This window comes from Triturus cristatus, chromosome 1_1 (assembly GCF_964204655.1).
Source record: "Triturus cristatus chromosome 1_1, aTriCri1.1, whole genome shotgun sequence".
Taxonomy (NCBI): domain Eukaryota; kingdom Metazoa; phylum Chordata; class Amphibia; order Caudata; family Salamandridae; genus Triturus; species Triturus cristatus.
Genome location: NC_140579.1, coordinates 360,749,560 through 360,767,198, shown reverse-complemented (window position 1 = coordinate 360,767,198; position 17,639 = coordinate 360,749,560). Strand labels below are relative to the sequence as shown.

The following is a 17,639-nucleotide window of genomic DNA, read 5'->3' as shown; positions in this document are numbered from 1 at the left end:
TTGAGCTGGCTTGGATGTCCTCGGAGATTTTGTTGATCTTGTCGTCAGAGAAGGTAGTCAGCAAGCTTTTGTAGCGTTCAGGACATGTAAAAAAAAAAAAAGTCCCCAATTGGTTGTAGGTTCTCCCAATTTAGTAAAGGCTTTGCACCGGTTAGTTGTTCACTTTAATAATACAGGATGTTAAATGATGCTTTTAAGGCCTATTGGCTGCCTTACGGTAGCATCACATTTTATGATGACATCTTCCAAAGTTTTCCACCACTGCTTCTATAGTTTGGCTCTATAGTCATTCTTTTCAGCCAGGTTGAACCACATTCTACCACTTTGGCTTGCTAACTTCTAGTTCACGATTTCAACTGGCTTGATCTGTAAAAGATTAAAGTAACTTTGATGAACACCGCCTTTAGCAAATGTATCTATCTATATATAAATGTATATAATATATCTATATCCATCTATATGTATTGGTCTTTATAAAGCTCAAACCTAGCTAGGAAGCAACGGTGCTCCGCACGTTTTATGGAGGGGGTGAGGGAAGGGAGACAATCTCCAAAATCGTGCTCATCAAGTGGGGATTCCACAAATGCATTTCACATTTTAAATAGCCCTTTTTTGGCACAGGGAGCTTAAGTAATTTGCCCTGAATTACAAAATGTTGAGCTATGTGCTGAACCTGGAATTTGAACCTGGGTGCCCAGGTTCCAAAGTTGGCAGCCCTAGCCACTACGCCATAACTCTCTGGATAGATTCTAAGTACAATAACAAATGGCTTGGTGAATAGAAGTAACTGAGAGCTTCACAAAACAAGGGCGACAAGGCGGTGCATACCTGAGAACACATATTCAAGGCCTTAAGTCCGATTTTATCTCTAGTATTGGGTTTGTTTTGACCTCTCGCCACCCCAACCCCTCGCCCCACCCCAACCGCCTAGTAAGCAGAGTCAAATTCCTTTTTGTAATGGTTATCAGCTTTAGACAGAATAGTATCTATGCCATTGAAGCTTAAAGCAATATTGCATTTGTACCAGATTCTTCTTACTGAGTACAAATTCCAAACATCTGCTATCTGCGATCTCAATGTAATCGCTGAGTCAATTATTAGGTCTCGGCTAGACAGCATCTGCGTTGTCTCTTCAACACATACTTTGTAGGCTCACTGCGATTCATTTGCTGGTTCCATCGTTGCTCTCCTATTCTTTCCCCCAATTTGTCCATGGCATGCCTCTTCCTTAGCTTAGCAGTCAATCCAACCACTAGTCTCATTTTAGCATCGGTTTTAGGAACTCCTTTTTTCTTTGTTGAAAAGCACTTAACAAGAGTGCTTGTGTCTTCACTGGCTCCTAGCTGCGTAAATATGCCTGTAAATCTTGCTCTTATCTAATAACATTTGCTGAGCATTCAAACACCGAGAACAAATGTCAGATGCTTGTTTGCCAGAGGGAGCGTGTTCATTTTCCTTTCTTTCACTTCTAAGGGAGAGGATTTATTCCCGCAGCCTTCACAAGGCACTGCATGCTGCTCCCCTGCAGGAGGAGCAGGGCATCATTAACAACCGGGAGCTCTCTGGCAGCAGTCATGGGCCGAGATGCCATGTCTGCTGCCTGCCTGCCTCCCATCACAATCAGGAACTGTCACTACTCCGGGAGCTGCGAGGCTCCACATCACACCATCACTTCCCTGCCCCCTTAGCGTGAACCGCTGATTGCAGAGCTGGTTTTAACTGTTAAGGCCGAGACTGCGATGACAGATCTGCTCCCTGTGCAAGGGCAAGCACAACATGTAGTGGCACAGTCTGTAGTACGAGCACTTGAAGGAAGCTCCAGTTAGTGTTTAGTTAGAGCAAGGCTGACTCTAGGCTTGAACTAAAAAGCCAGATCTTAGTGAGACCACGTATGGCACAGCCAACAAGACTGCACATAGGAGTCAGCAGAAAACCTGCCACAGAGCGAGTTGTAAGGGAAAAGGCACAGGAAACAAATGAACATTATCTATACATGTCCTGAATTAGCTCCACTATAGCAAACACCGATATGCCCTTGCTTTCTATGTATGGATGTAGAACCATAGAGTGTGCATTAGCAAACTAACGGCCAAACTTAAAGACGTACCAGTTGTATAAATATATGAAACTGGTGAAGATAATTGTTACATTGAGGGCTGACTACTTAGCCGTACTTTTATAACTTGTTTAAACTCATCAAATTAATGATGCTATGAATTCTGTAATTTTGAAGTGGATGTATTGTAGCGTAACTGATTTAATCTAGACAATAAATCATAACCTACATACCCTCTCTTGCATGGCATGAAGGCCAGCACTGGTGGTAAATCCCGGAAAAAGAAGTCGCCAATGACAACTCGGAATAGAATGCCTCCAGTTAAAACACTTATTTTAAATTGGAAGAAGCCTCTCTCAATGCAGGAATTATTTCTTGAGGCCATCAGACCCTCCCAAACAGTCTGGTCCAATGTGTGTCAGGGAACCAAGTCTGCTATTTACATTAATACTCAACTCCATATCAGGCATGGTCTTCCTAAGCACTCCTCTAAACAGGGCACTCTTTGAAATAATGAACTGCCCCTGAATCTACCCTCCCAATCAGTTAAATCTCAGCCCCAAAGATGAAGCAAGAAGGATACCAGAGGCAAGGCCCTTCTTTAGGACAATGGACGGACACCCAGTCTACTCTCAGTTCTGTCCAACTAACAGCAAACTGAATCCGGTGTAATGATGGGGCAGCCACTCCGGCCACCAGCCTGCCCAGAAGCAAAGCTGTAAGCCTCTAGTTCCCTGAATTATCCAGACATCCCACATTTTCCTTGGCTAAAACTCACAGTAGTATTTGCAAGTCATAGGCTAATGCATATGCAAAAACGTAAAACAAATTGTGGCTGTACATGGAAATTTGCTATTGTCTAAGTAGTGTGAATGATAACTGTGATATGATGCACAGGGGAGAAGAGTGGCTGCAAATTGCAGTTTGTATCTATATGCAAGCAATCCCACTTCCAAACACACAGTTGCAGTCGGAGATCAGGAATAAATACTCACCAAAAATGCATCAAATGCTGCATTTTAAGAATACTATTGTGTGAACACTCCAAGCCCCTCTTACTCCATTTGTTGTTTCTTCTTATCCAAACTCATTGATGCTCTAACCACAACCTTAGTACGAAAGTCTGTCAAACTGGTAACTATTATGTCCAGCAAGCTTAAAAATACATTCATATAAAGTCTTATTAATCCAGTTAATACACACATTTAAATACTGTTAGTAGAGGGGCCTTGCATCAAAAGAAGAAAAAAGAGAAATAAACCTGGAATACAGACAGGTGACTTGACATTCTTGGATAACAACTCAATTTTAAAACTTTAGCTCTCCAATCCACTGTAGATCTAAACAATCAGTTAGGAACGATAGATGCTTACTGATCCAAAACCTCCTGCCAAATGCAGGTGCCAGCACTATGAAATAAAAAACACAGGAACTTCAAGTCGCCTCAAGAACAGATATGAAAAGTAAACAAGAGCTACAACTCCGTGGATGTTATGCATCACAAAGTAACATGAGATGTTTCAGACCTTTCACACTTCAAACCTACACTTCATCAAAAGTTAACTGGGTACCTCCCTTACGTGAAACGGAACGCAAGAAAACAACATTACAAGTAGGCTTTAAAACACTGACAAATTACAGAGGTAGAGGGTCCTGATCCCCCATCAATTTCCACCGCCTTGCACTATGAATCAAAGTAATGTCACGGAGATTGTCACTGGAATACGGTTTACAGTACATAGTGTGCATAAACATCGTGGTGATTGTTTCGTGATAGACACTGTTATAAAATGAAGGTTCTAAAGTGCATACGGAGTATAAACAATGGTTTTACTGAACTACAAAGCCATGTCGGTAATGGATAACAAGCATTTGCAATGCAATAGGTCTCGCATTTATGACAGTTTGAGCTATTGGCATTGTAAATGACAATGTCTTTTATTTATGTATTGTTTTTAAAACAAAGGCTTTGTAATTTACAATGCCAATAGTTTAAACTCTTGCAAATGCAAGACCTATTGCATTGCAAATGGGTGTTATAAAATTTTTAAAAAGCATTTGGAGGGAGCGTGTCCTGCAGACAATGCTATTTGGGAAAATATTGCTTGGAGGCGCTAATTAAAGCCTACCGAGCAACAACAACACGTAACAGGGGGTGTTGCCATGGGAGGTTACAAAATCAGACAAAGTGGTACTAAGGAGGGACTACTAAGCCTTTTGACCAATGAACAGCCACAGTTTACAGTGGACAATGACACAGGCCAATGAAAAATGCGGGCGGAGCTTCAAGTCCCTACCTCAATACAGCATGCCTCGCAGAGCAGCGCATGCGCTGCTTAGGCTCGACCGAAAAAGGGGCAAGAAAGAAAGGAGGAAGAGCAAAGATGAAGAAAGCAAAGGCGGAGACAGAATTACTCAGGAAACGAGGAATGACATGGAGACGAGCAATAAAAAGGAGACTCGCAGAGAGAAAAGGAGAGAAGTAAGATTGAAGTAATAACAAGGGCGGTAGGACAACAATAGTAACTAGGAGGGAGCAAAAGAAAGGAGGGGCCAGAGGGTAATCATTGAGATGCAGTTCGAGAATAGGAACAGAGAGATCAAGAGAAGGAACGAGCAGGCAGAAGAAAGGAGTATTGAGAGAGAAAAGAGTTGCGAAAATAATAGTAAATGAGGAATATGTTGTTAAATGCATCAGATTTCCCCCAATTTAAAAAGGCGAGTGAGAAAGAGGTGTGGCGCAGCAGCCAGGGTGGTTGACTACGGGAAACACGGGGGCTCACGGTTCGATCCCCGGCGGCAGGTCCGGCAGGTCAACCCAGCACCATGTGACTCTGGGTAATAGTTCGCCTAATCTTTCCGACGGCCCCCGGCGCCTTGACACCCTCAGGTAATTGTTTGCGCTTTACAAATACTGGTATTATTATAACATCTCAAACCTGCCATGTATTGATGAGTCTCGCTTTTCACTGCGCTCTCTCTCCATGCAGTGTGGGGGGCTGGTCTGACAACAATTGCCAGGGCTGCTTTTGGTTCTTAGTCCAGCCCTGGTACAGGATGGGGATTGCCCCCTTCCCTAGTCCAAATGGGAGGAAAGCATTGACGAAGTTTCCAGAGAACCTGACTTGTGCACATTCCTTTATGATGGAAATTAGGCAAGGGAGGGGTACAGAATCAAACAAGGGCTTTTTAGTGTGCTTAGTGTAGTGAAGTCAAACGGGCTGCAATCAGCAACCTAGGGGGTTGGCGACTGCTACCTCCAACTAATGGAATACTAGTAACAGCAATTGTTGAGAGGCAGTAACAGCGTGTGTTAGTGATGTTTGTGTGTCTCCAAAAGCAGCAGTTTTATCTTCGCAGCATTTAAATACATTTCCATTTGTCTTTCAAAGGGGCAGCATAACCTTAACATTTAACTACAAAAGCTGTTATCCACAAAGCTCCTACCGCTGTAACAATACCAGTCACTGGGCTGCAAACAGTAAGCTTTGTGTTGCAGTGTGATGCTTCATATGCGAAATAGGAATGCTTTACTGTCAGGGTCGGCCGGCCTACTGGAAATCAAGCGGATTCCTGCCAGGTCCCGCCTCAAAAAGGACGGCTGCATTTTTTTTTTTTATATAACTCGAACCAAAGTTATAGGAGCGCTTTACAAGGGCACAAGTTACATTACATATGGACACATTAATGTTTTAGGCATGGGGAGACACTAAGTTTATTTGTCCAGAATCACGGGATGTTGAGCCAAGGCAGAGACTCGAACCTGGTTCCCCAACTCCAAAGTCCGCAGTGTGGCCATAGCGTCGTTTTTCACCCATCATGCCACCTCACTTTGGACCCAGACATATGCAAATAAATCCTGACCCTGCTCCATTTGAAATAATTCAGCCCTAGTGCCAAGCCAGGTCCACCCTGAACCAGAACACATGCAACCGGGAAACTATTTCGCCCTTATGAGGGCTCAACAGCTAGGCATATAGGTCAATACATCACTTGCTACGGGATCCGGATAAAAAAGGATCACGTGGCTTGTGACTTAGAGGAATAAAAGTTAGGTTATAGGTGATTGACTGTTGTGCACATTGATCATTTTTAATCTCACTAACACATCTCTTCATCCACAGCAGTGCGGTCCAGAGGCATGGATGTCGAACTCTAAAAGGCTTTTAGGTACTTGTTGATAATTGTCCTTCTAAGGGAGCTGGGTTCCATCTCTGCCACTCAACAGCATACCTGCCCGTGTCACACCTCCAGCTGCTTTTTTCAGCAGAGCTAGCGCGTAAAACGTCTTTGACCCTGCTGCCGGAAGTGAGGCCCGGCCCCCTGAGCGGAAGAACAATTACCAACATGTCTCTGAAAGCTGCATACTACTCCGGAACGCACGCTCGTGCTGTTATTGTACATCACTGCACTCACTCCAGGGGTGTGTTTGCTGTTCAAGAGATGCGTCATTGGCATCCGTACATTGCAATCACTCAACTTATGTAATCATATACGCATTTCTCGTGATGCCATTGCTGTAAAGTCACATGTCCCTTTCCTATGATCCAGGTAATTGGATTTGCTGTGATGTCATTATAATAATAATTACAGGTTACAAACTAGAGAATTTCGACATCTTTTTGGGCACGAGCTACAGGTTCAATCCGCAGGGCGTATTTCTTTCAACCGAAAAGCAGCAGCCTGCTTTTTAAACCAGTAGGGCTGCCGGTATGCTTTAATTTGTCTGGATGACAGAAAAGCATTTGGAAAAGTACCAGCTAGGCGCACAAGCGTCGTTCAGAACAGTGGAGGAAACTGGTAACGCGGCTTCTTTAAATGCCGCAGGTTGGTCATTTCTACGCTCTTTCAACACGGACACAATTTGCTCGGAATTCATCCGGTCCTGCAGAGAGGCAAACTATTGTGACTATTGTATCTTTTAATCCATTGGCTGGAAGTCTTTGTGTGGTAGAAGCCACATCAGTTTAATGAGAGACAGACAGCAGAATGCAATAACAAGCAATCCGCTATGACGTATTTGCTCGGCTTTTCCTGCCGAGCCACTTTGACGGCCTCGGCTGCGAAAAGGTTTCTGATCTTTATGGGGCCATGTGTTTGGCCCCATAAAGATAAGAAACCTTTTGCGACCAACGTAATTCAGGCCAGCCCGTCCAAGTGGGACAGCTCAAAAAGCCAAGCAAAGACGTCACCGACACCTCTTTTCCAATGGCTGGCCACCGTTTAGCATAAACGGTGACGCCGGCCAATGGAAAAGAGGGGCGGGGCTTAATGCCCCTTACAGAAAATCCCTCAAAACATTAAATCTCGCCGGGCGAGACTGCGCATGCGCGCAGCTACGCCAGGCGAGACCTAAAAACATGGAAGCGCAGCCTGAAAGTGAAAGAGACCGTGCGCCCATCCCCCCAAGAATTCTGATAACCCCGTCCCTCCTCGCCAAATTCTTCAGTGCTCTGTTGAAATATTTGTAAATGTACAGTGTGGGAGTAAAGGGAAGCTAGGAGCGCGAGTCAGGCAAGTGTGTGCTTGAAACTGGTGTAGTGCTTAGTGAGGTGTGTGTGGGGGCAATGCAAGCACCTAGAGGTCATTGAGCTTGCATTGCTGTTAACTCTGCATATGGAATGGCCTCTAGGCGCTTGTATGAACAGGGTGCTGGTGAGAGGTCTTGCTCATGGTACTGCAAGCACTTGTATGATGATTGTGTGATGCTGATAAGTAATTATTAGCACTGCATACTGAATAGCCTCTAGGCGCCTGCATGAACAGGATGCTGGTGAGAAATAGTGATTTACTTGCAGTGCAGTCTCAGTGCACCGTAGGCACTTGTCTGGTAAGCGTATGATGTTGAGCAGTACCGAATTATTAGCACTGCATTTCGAAAGGCCTCTTTGCGCTTGAGTGAAATGCGTGCTACGAGAGTCACTGATTAATTAGCCCTGAAACGGAATGTCCTCTACAGGCAGGGACGAATTGTGTGTTGGTGATAGGGAGGGAATTTTAATATTTTTACGGAGTTTTATATAGCTCGAACTTGACCCGAAGCACCAGATGCACATTCATTTTTTGCTGTTGTTGGGCACGGGGATTTGCCCAGAATCACAGGATGTTGAGCGTCCTTGCAGAGACTCGAAACCGGTTCCCCAGCTTCAAGTTCAACTGCTCTAGCCGTTAGGCCACATTCTCTCCGCTACCGGACTGCTTACCGGACAAAGGTACTGAGTGACAGGCCAGCTGAAAGGCCTCTCGGAGCCTTTAAGAAATCGGTAGTGGCGTAGGGTGGCCCTAAACCCTTCAAAGGGGCCCCCGTTTGCTGAAGGGCAATGAATATCTATCTCTGACACATACGTGACTCAGGGGCAGCTAATCACATTGTGCGGGTGCGTCATTTTGTTTTTTGGGTGGACACAACCCATTGCACCAGGCAACCCAGTCTCTGCCGCATCCATGCACTCAGAGTACCAGGCAGGGGAGTGCAGGGCTCGAATAATGTGCCCTACAGCCCTTAGAAACAAAATGTAGTGTAGGATGCCAATAGTCACGATTATCCTTTGGATCGTAAAAACTGTACTATTGAGTAATGCCTATTATACAAGCGTGTGAGCAATTCACAAATATTACAGTTATGTATTAATAATAAGACATTTACTGTGGTGCCATATCATAGTTCTCAGAGATGTTTCATGTGTCTTAAATGTTCTCGGCCCACCATCTCTTCCTGTGACTCTAAAACGGAGATTGCAACTGAGTGGAGATGGAATCAGGGACCCCACTGGGACGCACAATTGTAAAAATGCGCGTTCAGATGTTATTTCCAAAAGTCCCCAACTCAGGGTCGTAAGGCCACATGATAAGGCACCATAACAGAATACGATGAGGAACGCTGTCTTTTATCTCACAAATATTCGTTGTGCTTGGGTTGAGTGAGGTCCCTGAAGGTTTGGAGCCATCCTGAGCCGCAGGGGCCTGCCTTATGTCACTTCTTAAATGAAGTAAGTAGCCACAGACCTCTTGGGTGGTAGGAGCGACAGCCGCTGCTAGTCCCCGAAGTACATGGGCTCCCAATTCCTTTTTCAGTGGGGGAGACAGCCTCCCTTGCCCCCACCGGGCTCCGCCACCCAGTTCTATCCTCTTAGAGGCCCCTCCTCAGAGGTATATTTAATGCCATCCTATTAATAATTGATTTTCTTGTAGCCAGCTCTGGCATTCAAGGTCTGCGGCGATTCCGGAGCCAATCAGGGGCGACGGTGCTTCTGGAGAGCGGGGGCTTCCTGTGACTAGAATAATGTCATGGATGAGCGAGGGGTGGGCATGTGCCTCGAGGACCTGGGGGAGAGCGCAATGAGGCACGGCGCTGTACCACAGAGCAGGCGGTGAGCGCGTGCAAGAAAGATGGGAGTGTACGAAGAGCAGGGGTGCTGTCTACAAAAGGTTCTGCCGGAAGCACTGAGGGGAGGGGGGGGGGGGGGGGAGGGGGGGGGGGGAGGGAGAGGTGTTCGGGATGTGATCTGGGTTGGTGGACTCTGGGAGCAGTGGGGGTGGTCTGCCCTGGTACAGCGAGGACAAGCGGCAGGGCCACAGTGAGCAGGATGAAAAAAGCTGGGGGCGCACTGTATGCGGGGACACTGGAGCATTGCAGTTGCTCTGTCCAAGGATGTCACTGATATCAGCGGGCGCTCTGTCCAAGGGTGGCACTAATAGCTCCGGGCGCTCTGTCCAAGGGTGGCACTGATAGTAGCGGGCGCTTCGACCAAGTTTGGCACTGATAGCAGGGGGCGCTCTGTCGAATGGAGCACTGACAGCAGGGCCTCGCTGTCTAATGGCAGTGAACCCCAAAGGGACAGCTGGGTAGGAAAGTCCGAAAGAGAGGGGTGCCGAGAAAAACCCACAGAGAAAGTAGACACAATGAGCGGAGAGGGAGAGCGAGGACTGAGACACAATGCGGAAAGAGGGCACTGACAAAGAGGCAACTGAATTAAAGGAATAGTGGCCAAAATGCGGTAGGGACATACATTAGGGTCTGGGACAGCATGATAAGGCGTTGTGGCAAGAGAAAGTTGAGTGGAGGGCAGAGAGGTAACGCAGGCCAATGCGGCGCAATGGGGCCCCGATCATCCGGGACCGCCAAACCTTCCTGGGGCCCATTCAACTTAATGTCAATGAATAAGAATAACTGTGAGATATGGGATACTCGTGGCCCCCATCTACAACTCTGTGGCCTGGGGGGGGGGGGGGGGAAGGGGGGAAGGGCTAATTTTATGTTACACTACAAGTGGGGGTGTTTTAGGATGAGGAATGACCGACACAGAGGTAAGGCTAGAAACATAGCGGGTAGAGGAGGAGGAGCCAGATGTGACGAAGACAGGGCGCGAGGGTAACTTTCGAGGAGAAACATGGTGAGACTCGAGGGGAGATGGTGGTTCTGGGAATAGTTATAGTGGGACGAGGATGGAAAAGATAGGGGTTACTGGAAGAAAGAAGTGAGGCATGAAAAGCGAGAACTGACTGAAAAAAGCTTGGCCAGAGAGCAAGTGACCGAGGACACCCTCACTATTATCTGGACAACCTACCGTTTTTACGTGCCCCACCCCTGCTGTCGGGCCTATCATTCTTTAGTAACCTGTCTGGAACGAGGCGAGCTCTAATTAGACCCCTGACAGCTGAAACCGCGCTGGTCCCGGGCACCTCTCCAACAAGCGCTTGCCATGACGTATTTGCTCGGCTTTCTCGCCTGCTAAAAGGTTTCTTGTCTTTATGGGACCATGTGTTTGGCCCCATAAAGATAAGAAACCTTTTGCGACGAACGCAAAGCAGGCCAGGCCGTCCAAATGGGACGGCTCAGAAAGCCAAGCAAATACGTCACCGACACCTCTTTTCCAATGGCTGGCCACCGTTTAGCATAAACGGCGACGCCAGCCAATGGTAAAGAGGGGCGGGGCTTAATGCCCCTTACAGAAAATCCCTCAAAACATTAAATCTCGCCAGGCGAGACTGCGCATGCGCGCAGCTACGCCAGGCGAGACCTAAAAATGCGTCAGACGGCATGGAAAGTATACACCAAGAATGCGGAAAGCTGAAAGAAGGCAAGTGACAGTTTTGAAAGGGTGCTGCTACCAGATTAAAGCGTTTAGCAGAGCGGTTTAAACATCAAAGGTTTGAAAGCAAAGTTTATCTAAACAGCATCGGTATTTTAGAACCACTTGCAAAAATTTATCAGCCATCATTTGCCAAATAAAAAGATAAATAGTAAATAGTATGTCCTTAACATGTGCAGCTATAAAACAAAAACATGCCGTTCTATCACAAAACACGGTGCTTCAGCTACAGTGAAAGATTTTGCGTTCGGACAGTGAAGCATGGAGTCAGATCATGGATTTCCTATTACACAATTAAACAAATGTCTTAAATACCTGCAGTTGGGTGTGGGGGGGGGGGGGGGGGGGGAGAAAATCGAGCGTTGAATTTTGTGGGAGAAATTAGAAGAAACAGGAAGCGTTTGAAACGCTGTGCGAAATAATCAGAAGTACACTGCCCTCTACCACCATGCAGTTAAATGCAACGTTCGCTCGGTTGCCTTCAGCATTACTAACATGGCTGCTTCCTCTTAGTTCTCGAAGGCATAACTCGAATCCTACGACGGGAAAACTTCGCATTTTTTCTCCTATTTACAGCTAGAAAATGAAGAGCCACTCGCAAATGGTATACAGATGGCCATCTGAAGCGCCCAGAAAAGTGACAATCTGTTGCAGAGTGTTTTTTACATGAGAGATTTTCTGTTTCAGCTAATGAGACAAAAGGAGGGGGCAGGACAATTGCAATGAGACGAAGAGAGTGAGAGTATTACCAACTCGAATACAAACTTTAGTACAGCAAGTGTCATTTACTTTCCCATTTTTAAAGGCGTAAAAGATGATTGTTCATATTTTGTGAAGAGTTTGATGAGTTTAATCCGGCAAGTGGGAAAAACGCCATCAATACTTCAAGAGACTTGTTTGGCTAGTTAAACTGAGTATCTCTCACACTTGCTACAAATACATGTTGTGCAGTTCCTAATTAAATATATAAACAGTACAATACAAAAGTGCAAACGTAACTGCCTCTATTTAGTGAAACAGCTGGTGTTGTTTAAACTGCAAAACAATGATCAGAACAAGCGTGAGGGAGCGTGGCGTGGCCCCGAAAGAGCAGGCAAATACACTCGTGCTTGTGCTGGCATGCGCCTTGCGGGAGCGAGCAGTGGCAGCGCGAGAGCCATATGTTTTCGATTACCATGCACGCCGCTGCTCGCTCCTGCAAGGTGGATGCCAGCACAAGCACGAGTGTGCTTGAAAAGGAGCAGACAGATGGCTAAAGGCCCTCCTAGAGCAGCACATGCGTGCTGCCTAGGCGAGACCTAAAAAACAGACTAGCTAGAATATGCTTCCTCACTGCCTGCTGGCCATTAGTTACATAGACATTGTAGGTCGTACTCTGTGGTGCCCCGTAACTGCCTCATCAGCATGCAGCGCTGCACAGCTGGCATAAATTAATAAACAAGGGCATCTTTTGAAGGCTGTTTGTTTCCAATGTGTGTTACTCTACTTCAGTCCACCCGCTTGAACCTAAATACCCCTTAATACCTCAGACATGCGCATCGAGTTCGTTTTAGTATTTATCTTTCAGCTTGCACTGGGAGATTGCAAGGGTGCAGTAAGCAATGCCCCCCCCCCACACTTTTCAGTCCAGCTGGGGAGAGGGGGATTCATAACAATGTCATAAAAGTATGCAGGCTGAGGGTATTTGAGTCGCATGTGCCTGGTTGGCCGCGGGAGGTGCCATTTCAAAACACGAAGCTTGGTTTCCTCTCACTTTAGGTGCCCTCCTCGCAAACAAGTCGGAAGCGCGAGACGGACAGTCCACATTTTAGGTTTTGGCTAGCCCTCGGCTGGACGAACTGTCATTGCTCCGGAAGCAGCAAGGCCCCTCATTACACCATCACTCCCCCTCACAAGAAGCGCCGACTGCAGCACTGGTTTTAACTGTGACGGCTGAGACCGCAATGATAGAACTGCTCCTTGTGCCTCTTTTTTTTGTCTCCCTCACCCTCTCCACAATGAGTGCCTAAAAAACAAATGAATCCACAGCACTTCGCACTTTTGGAAAACGTTACATTTACCTACCTGCGTGCCTAGCTTTTTTAATTGGCTTTTCGCAGAGACTATGCAAATAGTTTGAAGCAAATCAGACATGAAGCAATGAAATATAGCACCGCTCTGAATGGATTATGCACTAAAGCTTTCATGGGAAATATATCAGCAACTGAACATGATTGTTTAAAATTACAGCTCAACAACAAATACACTTTTCTGCCCATTAAATACAGCACATATACTCAAAGACACTGTTTTGTTTGCTGCGCTGAACATGTAAACACATTTGAATTCGACCCCAGTGTGAACTTGAAGAGAGTTGTCCTCTGCTTTGACAACATTACCTCTACCAGGGCTCCGATAACTCACTTGCGTTTGTTACCGGTGGAATTAGAGCTGAAAAGAAAAGGTGCCTGTATCTGTGTTTAGTTCATAGCTGCACAGGTCTTCAGGCCTGTATTTCACCCAGCATCGTGTGCATGGAAATAGATCGTCTTTTCATATGTGCAAGTTTATGTCAGTCTGCCTATACTTCATCTTGTGTGTGTGGAAGTGGGGTGAAGTAGGAATTCCAAACAGGGGATTTGGGAGAACAGCACAATACACTCCAGCTCGGAGTAAATAACATTTTTAAATAGTAATGAAAGTTTACATCCGCAGCTTTCACACTCATAATTAATGCTATTTACAACTGGGAGACACCTCGGCCGGTTCACATGGGCTACTATTTTCAATGACCCGCATTTGCGAGCTCCAGCCATACATTGATCCTGCCATCCCTGCTGTGTCCACCACCCCCACTCGATTGCCAAATACAATATATCACTTAAAGGTGAGACCTATTGGCTTTGCCAATGCTTGTTTTCCCATTAGGAGTGTGTCTGAGGTGTGCAATATCTGTAGTTTGCCAACTGTGGAGTTGCAAGGCCCACCTAAATCAGAATCTCTGGGTTACTAAGCATGATTTATTTTGTGTACTATCATTCAATGTGATGTAGGATCAAAAGAGTATTGCACAGTTGTTGATGGCCACTGAAAATCTGAATAAGCTACATAAACATTCACTGCACAGGAATACGAGATCGCATTTTCTATAATTTTTCTTCAAAACACATGGTAGCTCAAACAATACATAAACCGCACCCTACATTGTCCTTTCTTTAGAAAGCTCAGTTTGTATTCTACACAACTAAACTTCAAGAGCTAGATCGATCCAGTTTGACATCTTAGTTCCGTTTGCTGCAGCAATAACCCTTACCATTAATACTTCCACATTTTTAGTCGCCAAAACCAGTATACACAAACTCTAAAGAAGAGCACAAGGAGACAAAACGTGCCTATAACAGCACCTCATTCATTTGTGTCAGCTACTTAGATATTGGTATTTGTTATATCAGTGGTTTTAGCAAACTACAAAAGAACCATCCATTGTACCAATGCCCAACACAAACTCAAAAACAACATGAATAGGTTTACAATGTAAACGTCAGCTTAGTTATGTAATGTCTAATAGAAAAGAAATGGACACCAAGAAACAATACAAGCATGCTACCACCTTTTCTTTACCTTTCAAGATTAAATTGACAATTCAATTGTCACACTTTGTAGACAATTAATGCCTACAACAGGGGTGGCCATTGTTGGTCCATATAGGCTGGCTGCAAGCCACCTTTTCGGGATATTCACTTAAAATATATATAAATAACATGGACCTGAATGGGACTTATTTTTAAAGTTAGTGATTTTCAAAAGAATGCTGCATTGCTTTGGGCCTCTTAAACCTACCATTGCACCCTTAGTCAGGTTGCCAAAAAAGTACCAGTTTGTCCAGAAGAACACTTTCTAATAACATTACTCACCAAACACAAAGGTATCGCTTTTTTCTGGATGCCAAGTGACTGAAGTGGGAAAGCTGGTCGAACAACTGGTGTCTGTGGGAGGAATGCAAATATTTAATAAAATCTGGACACAACTCATGACAAATTTAATCATATGCAATGGAACTGAATAGGTACATAAAATCGAACCCATGCTCTAGCTGACGTTGTGTGTAAGAAGTGTGTTGTGGGAACTATAAAGCCAGATTGCTTATATCTCCACAGTTATAGCTCTGCATGTCATATCCTGCTGGACTCAAAATAACTCTCACGGTTGAACACAAATATTGCCGGAGTGCGGCAAAACCTTATCTTGCCATTAAAAAAACCTGTGCAGAAAAAGATTGTTTCAGAACAAAACATTTGCTATTTTATGGCATCATTGCTAGACTCACCGATCCGAAAAGCAGGTTTAGAGTTCCTTGTGTCCCACAGCAGAACTCTGCCATCCTGTATGAAAGATTTAGTTCAATTAACATTATGAACGATAAAAGAAAATAAAGACTGCTTTACTACAACAAAGATAGCACATCACGGATATGCCACTGGGTGACTTTACTGCACAATGACAAAACTGCCGGAGTTGCGGGCGAAAACCATCATGTCCAGCGTAAGGTACACATGAATGATTGATGCGGTCATTTGTACAACACTTCTTTATACACATGACATATTTTGACACTATATGGCATCCAGAGGACATCAGAGTTTAACTAAACTGTATAGAATGCACGATCATAAAAAAGCGAACCATAAGAGATTACTGTCAGAGGATCTTTGGTCCCCTGAGCAAGTAAAGAAGACCGTGAAGAAACTGAGGTTTTGGAAGGAGATATGTAGATTCTTGGAAAGGCACATAGAGCCTGGCTCCACAAGTGGTGGATCTATTCAGAGGCAGCTGGGCTCCTATTCAGATTTAATCTCCGGTGTATATTCCACTTTCATTGGCTTGACTTTTGCCATTTCCTTCCTCTCGTTTTGCCCTAGCTCCCTTTCTATTCTAGTGATCACCACTAAAACATATAAACAAGGGACATCTTTTTACGATTCATTTTAATTCATGTTGTATACAGGTTTCTTTTTTACTCCCTCAGAAAAAAGGGATGGCTGAAAGTTTAGAATAATTCTAATCAAATCTAACCAAATCCCCCTATGATGAAAATTAAAGATGCATGATGCACAATATAGTCCATGCAGGATCTTTAGGCATCCTGTGCCCAGATTATTAAACACAGAGCCTACATGGCGTTAAGGACGCATACCTCAACCCCTTTACAATATATTTTCTTAAATAGTAACTTGAAAACAGAATTGCCTTCACAAGCAATAAACCAAAAAATAAATAAACAAACAAATAGATAGGATTTTCATACTTAGCAAATGGCAATGCTTGGTTAGCTGTAAGCACTGCTGTACTAAGGATCAGAAGGATTATAAGCAATGCATAAAGTATCCTTGGAGATAAGAAAGTAATTTTGCAAGTGTCAACATTGGGGAGTAGACTCAGTCAAAGTAGCGCTCAAAAACCAAACGTGTGCACAACAGGTTTTAGAAATAAAATTGTAGTGAATATGTACACAGTTGATTAACATTCAGAGATGTGTAGTCACTATCGGAGATCAGGGCAGAAACAATAAAATGGTTGTCATTTCCAATTTTCACACGCCCCCATGTGCCAAGCCATACAACTCAGGGAGATCTACGGCCCTGCCTTTGTGTAAACGAAATCCATTTCACATGAATCTCTAAAAAGATTGTTTGCAAAGCTCTTTTTGTTAAAGTAGTGGATGTCAATGCCCAAAGTGATGCAGAGAGGGTGTACGTTTTCCAACCTAAAGTCTTAGGGTGCTTGTGTTGGGGGGAGGCAAAGACAACTCTCTGAAGTACTTTCAGAAAAGCTCTATCAGGTCAATACAAATGAAAACGATGGAAAATGGCAAAAGCAGTTTCTTGCATGTGTTGAACACACCACAAGTGTTTGAAACTTCAAGACTTCAGTTATTTACAGCAAGGCCTTGGTAACCCAGTATCAAGCTCTCAGAGCAGATATCCGAAGCATATTCACAAGAAATTGCTGTTCTGAGTGCAATGTCAATAATGATTTTAGAATACATGCTTATTAAAACCATTACGAAATATAAAGTTAAGGCATTCAAAAGAACAAATATTTAAAAATATATTTGTCGTGTTCTCTTTATTTACCTGACTGCAGGACAAGAAGACAGTCTCTTTATCCGGGCATCCTGCAATACATGTTACTTGATTCGAATGTGCTGTGAAAACATAGTAAAGTTACGTTAAAATCAGCAACTGTAAGAGTAATATTAGTACTAGGAATTAGACCCACTTACAAATTTTACAAGTATGAGTAGTCCAAGTTTTTGAACAGTTACTTTAAAGTTGAGAAATTATACATAAAACAAAGTTTTCACAAGACCTTACAAAGACAACAAAGCCCTTGCATACCATTTATGAGTGATTCTTGCTTTGGTATCCTGCGTCTAAAAAATTCAATATGGTGGGGGAATCAGTACTTTTGGGGTGCAGGAATACCAGGTCACTGCATGTTATGAACTCTTA

At 44.4% G+C, this 17,639-nt stretch overlaps 1 protein-coding gene across 3 annotated transcripts in view; it reads right to left on the bottom strand.

The window, feature by feature from the left end:
* WDR77 (WD repeat domain 77) overlaps positions 1–17,639 on the bottom strand; it is an 89,773-nt gene that overhangs the window by 25,920 nt on the left and 46,214 nt on the right. For all 3 annotated transcript variants that reach the window (XM_085630823.1, XM_085630657.1, XM_085630738.1), the window contains exons 5-7: positions 17,262–17,332; positions 15,455–15,509; positions 15,042–15,113 (exon numbers count right to left, since the gene is read on the bottom strand). In XM_085630823.1, coding sequence (XP_085486949.1) covers positions 15,042–15,113; positions 15,455–15,509; positions 17,262–17,332 — 198 coding nt within the window. The remainder of the gene's footprint in view (positions 1–15,041; positions 15,114–15,454; positions 15,510–17,261; positions 17,333–17,639) is intronic.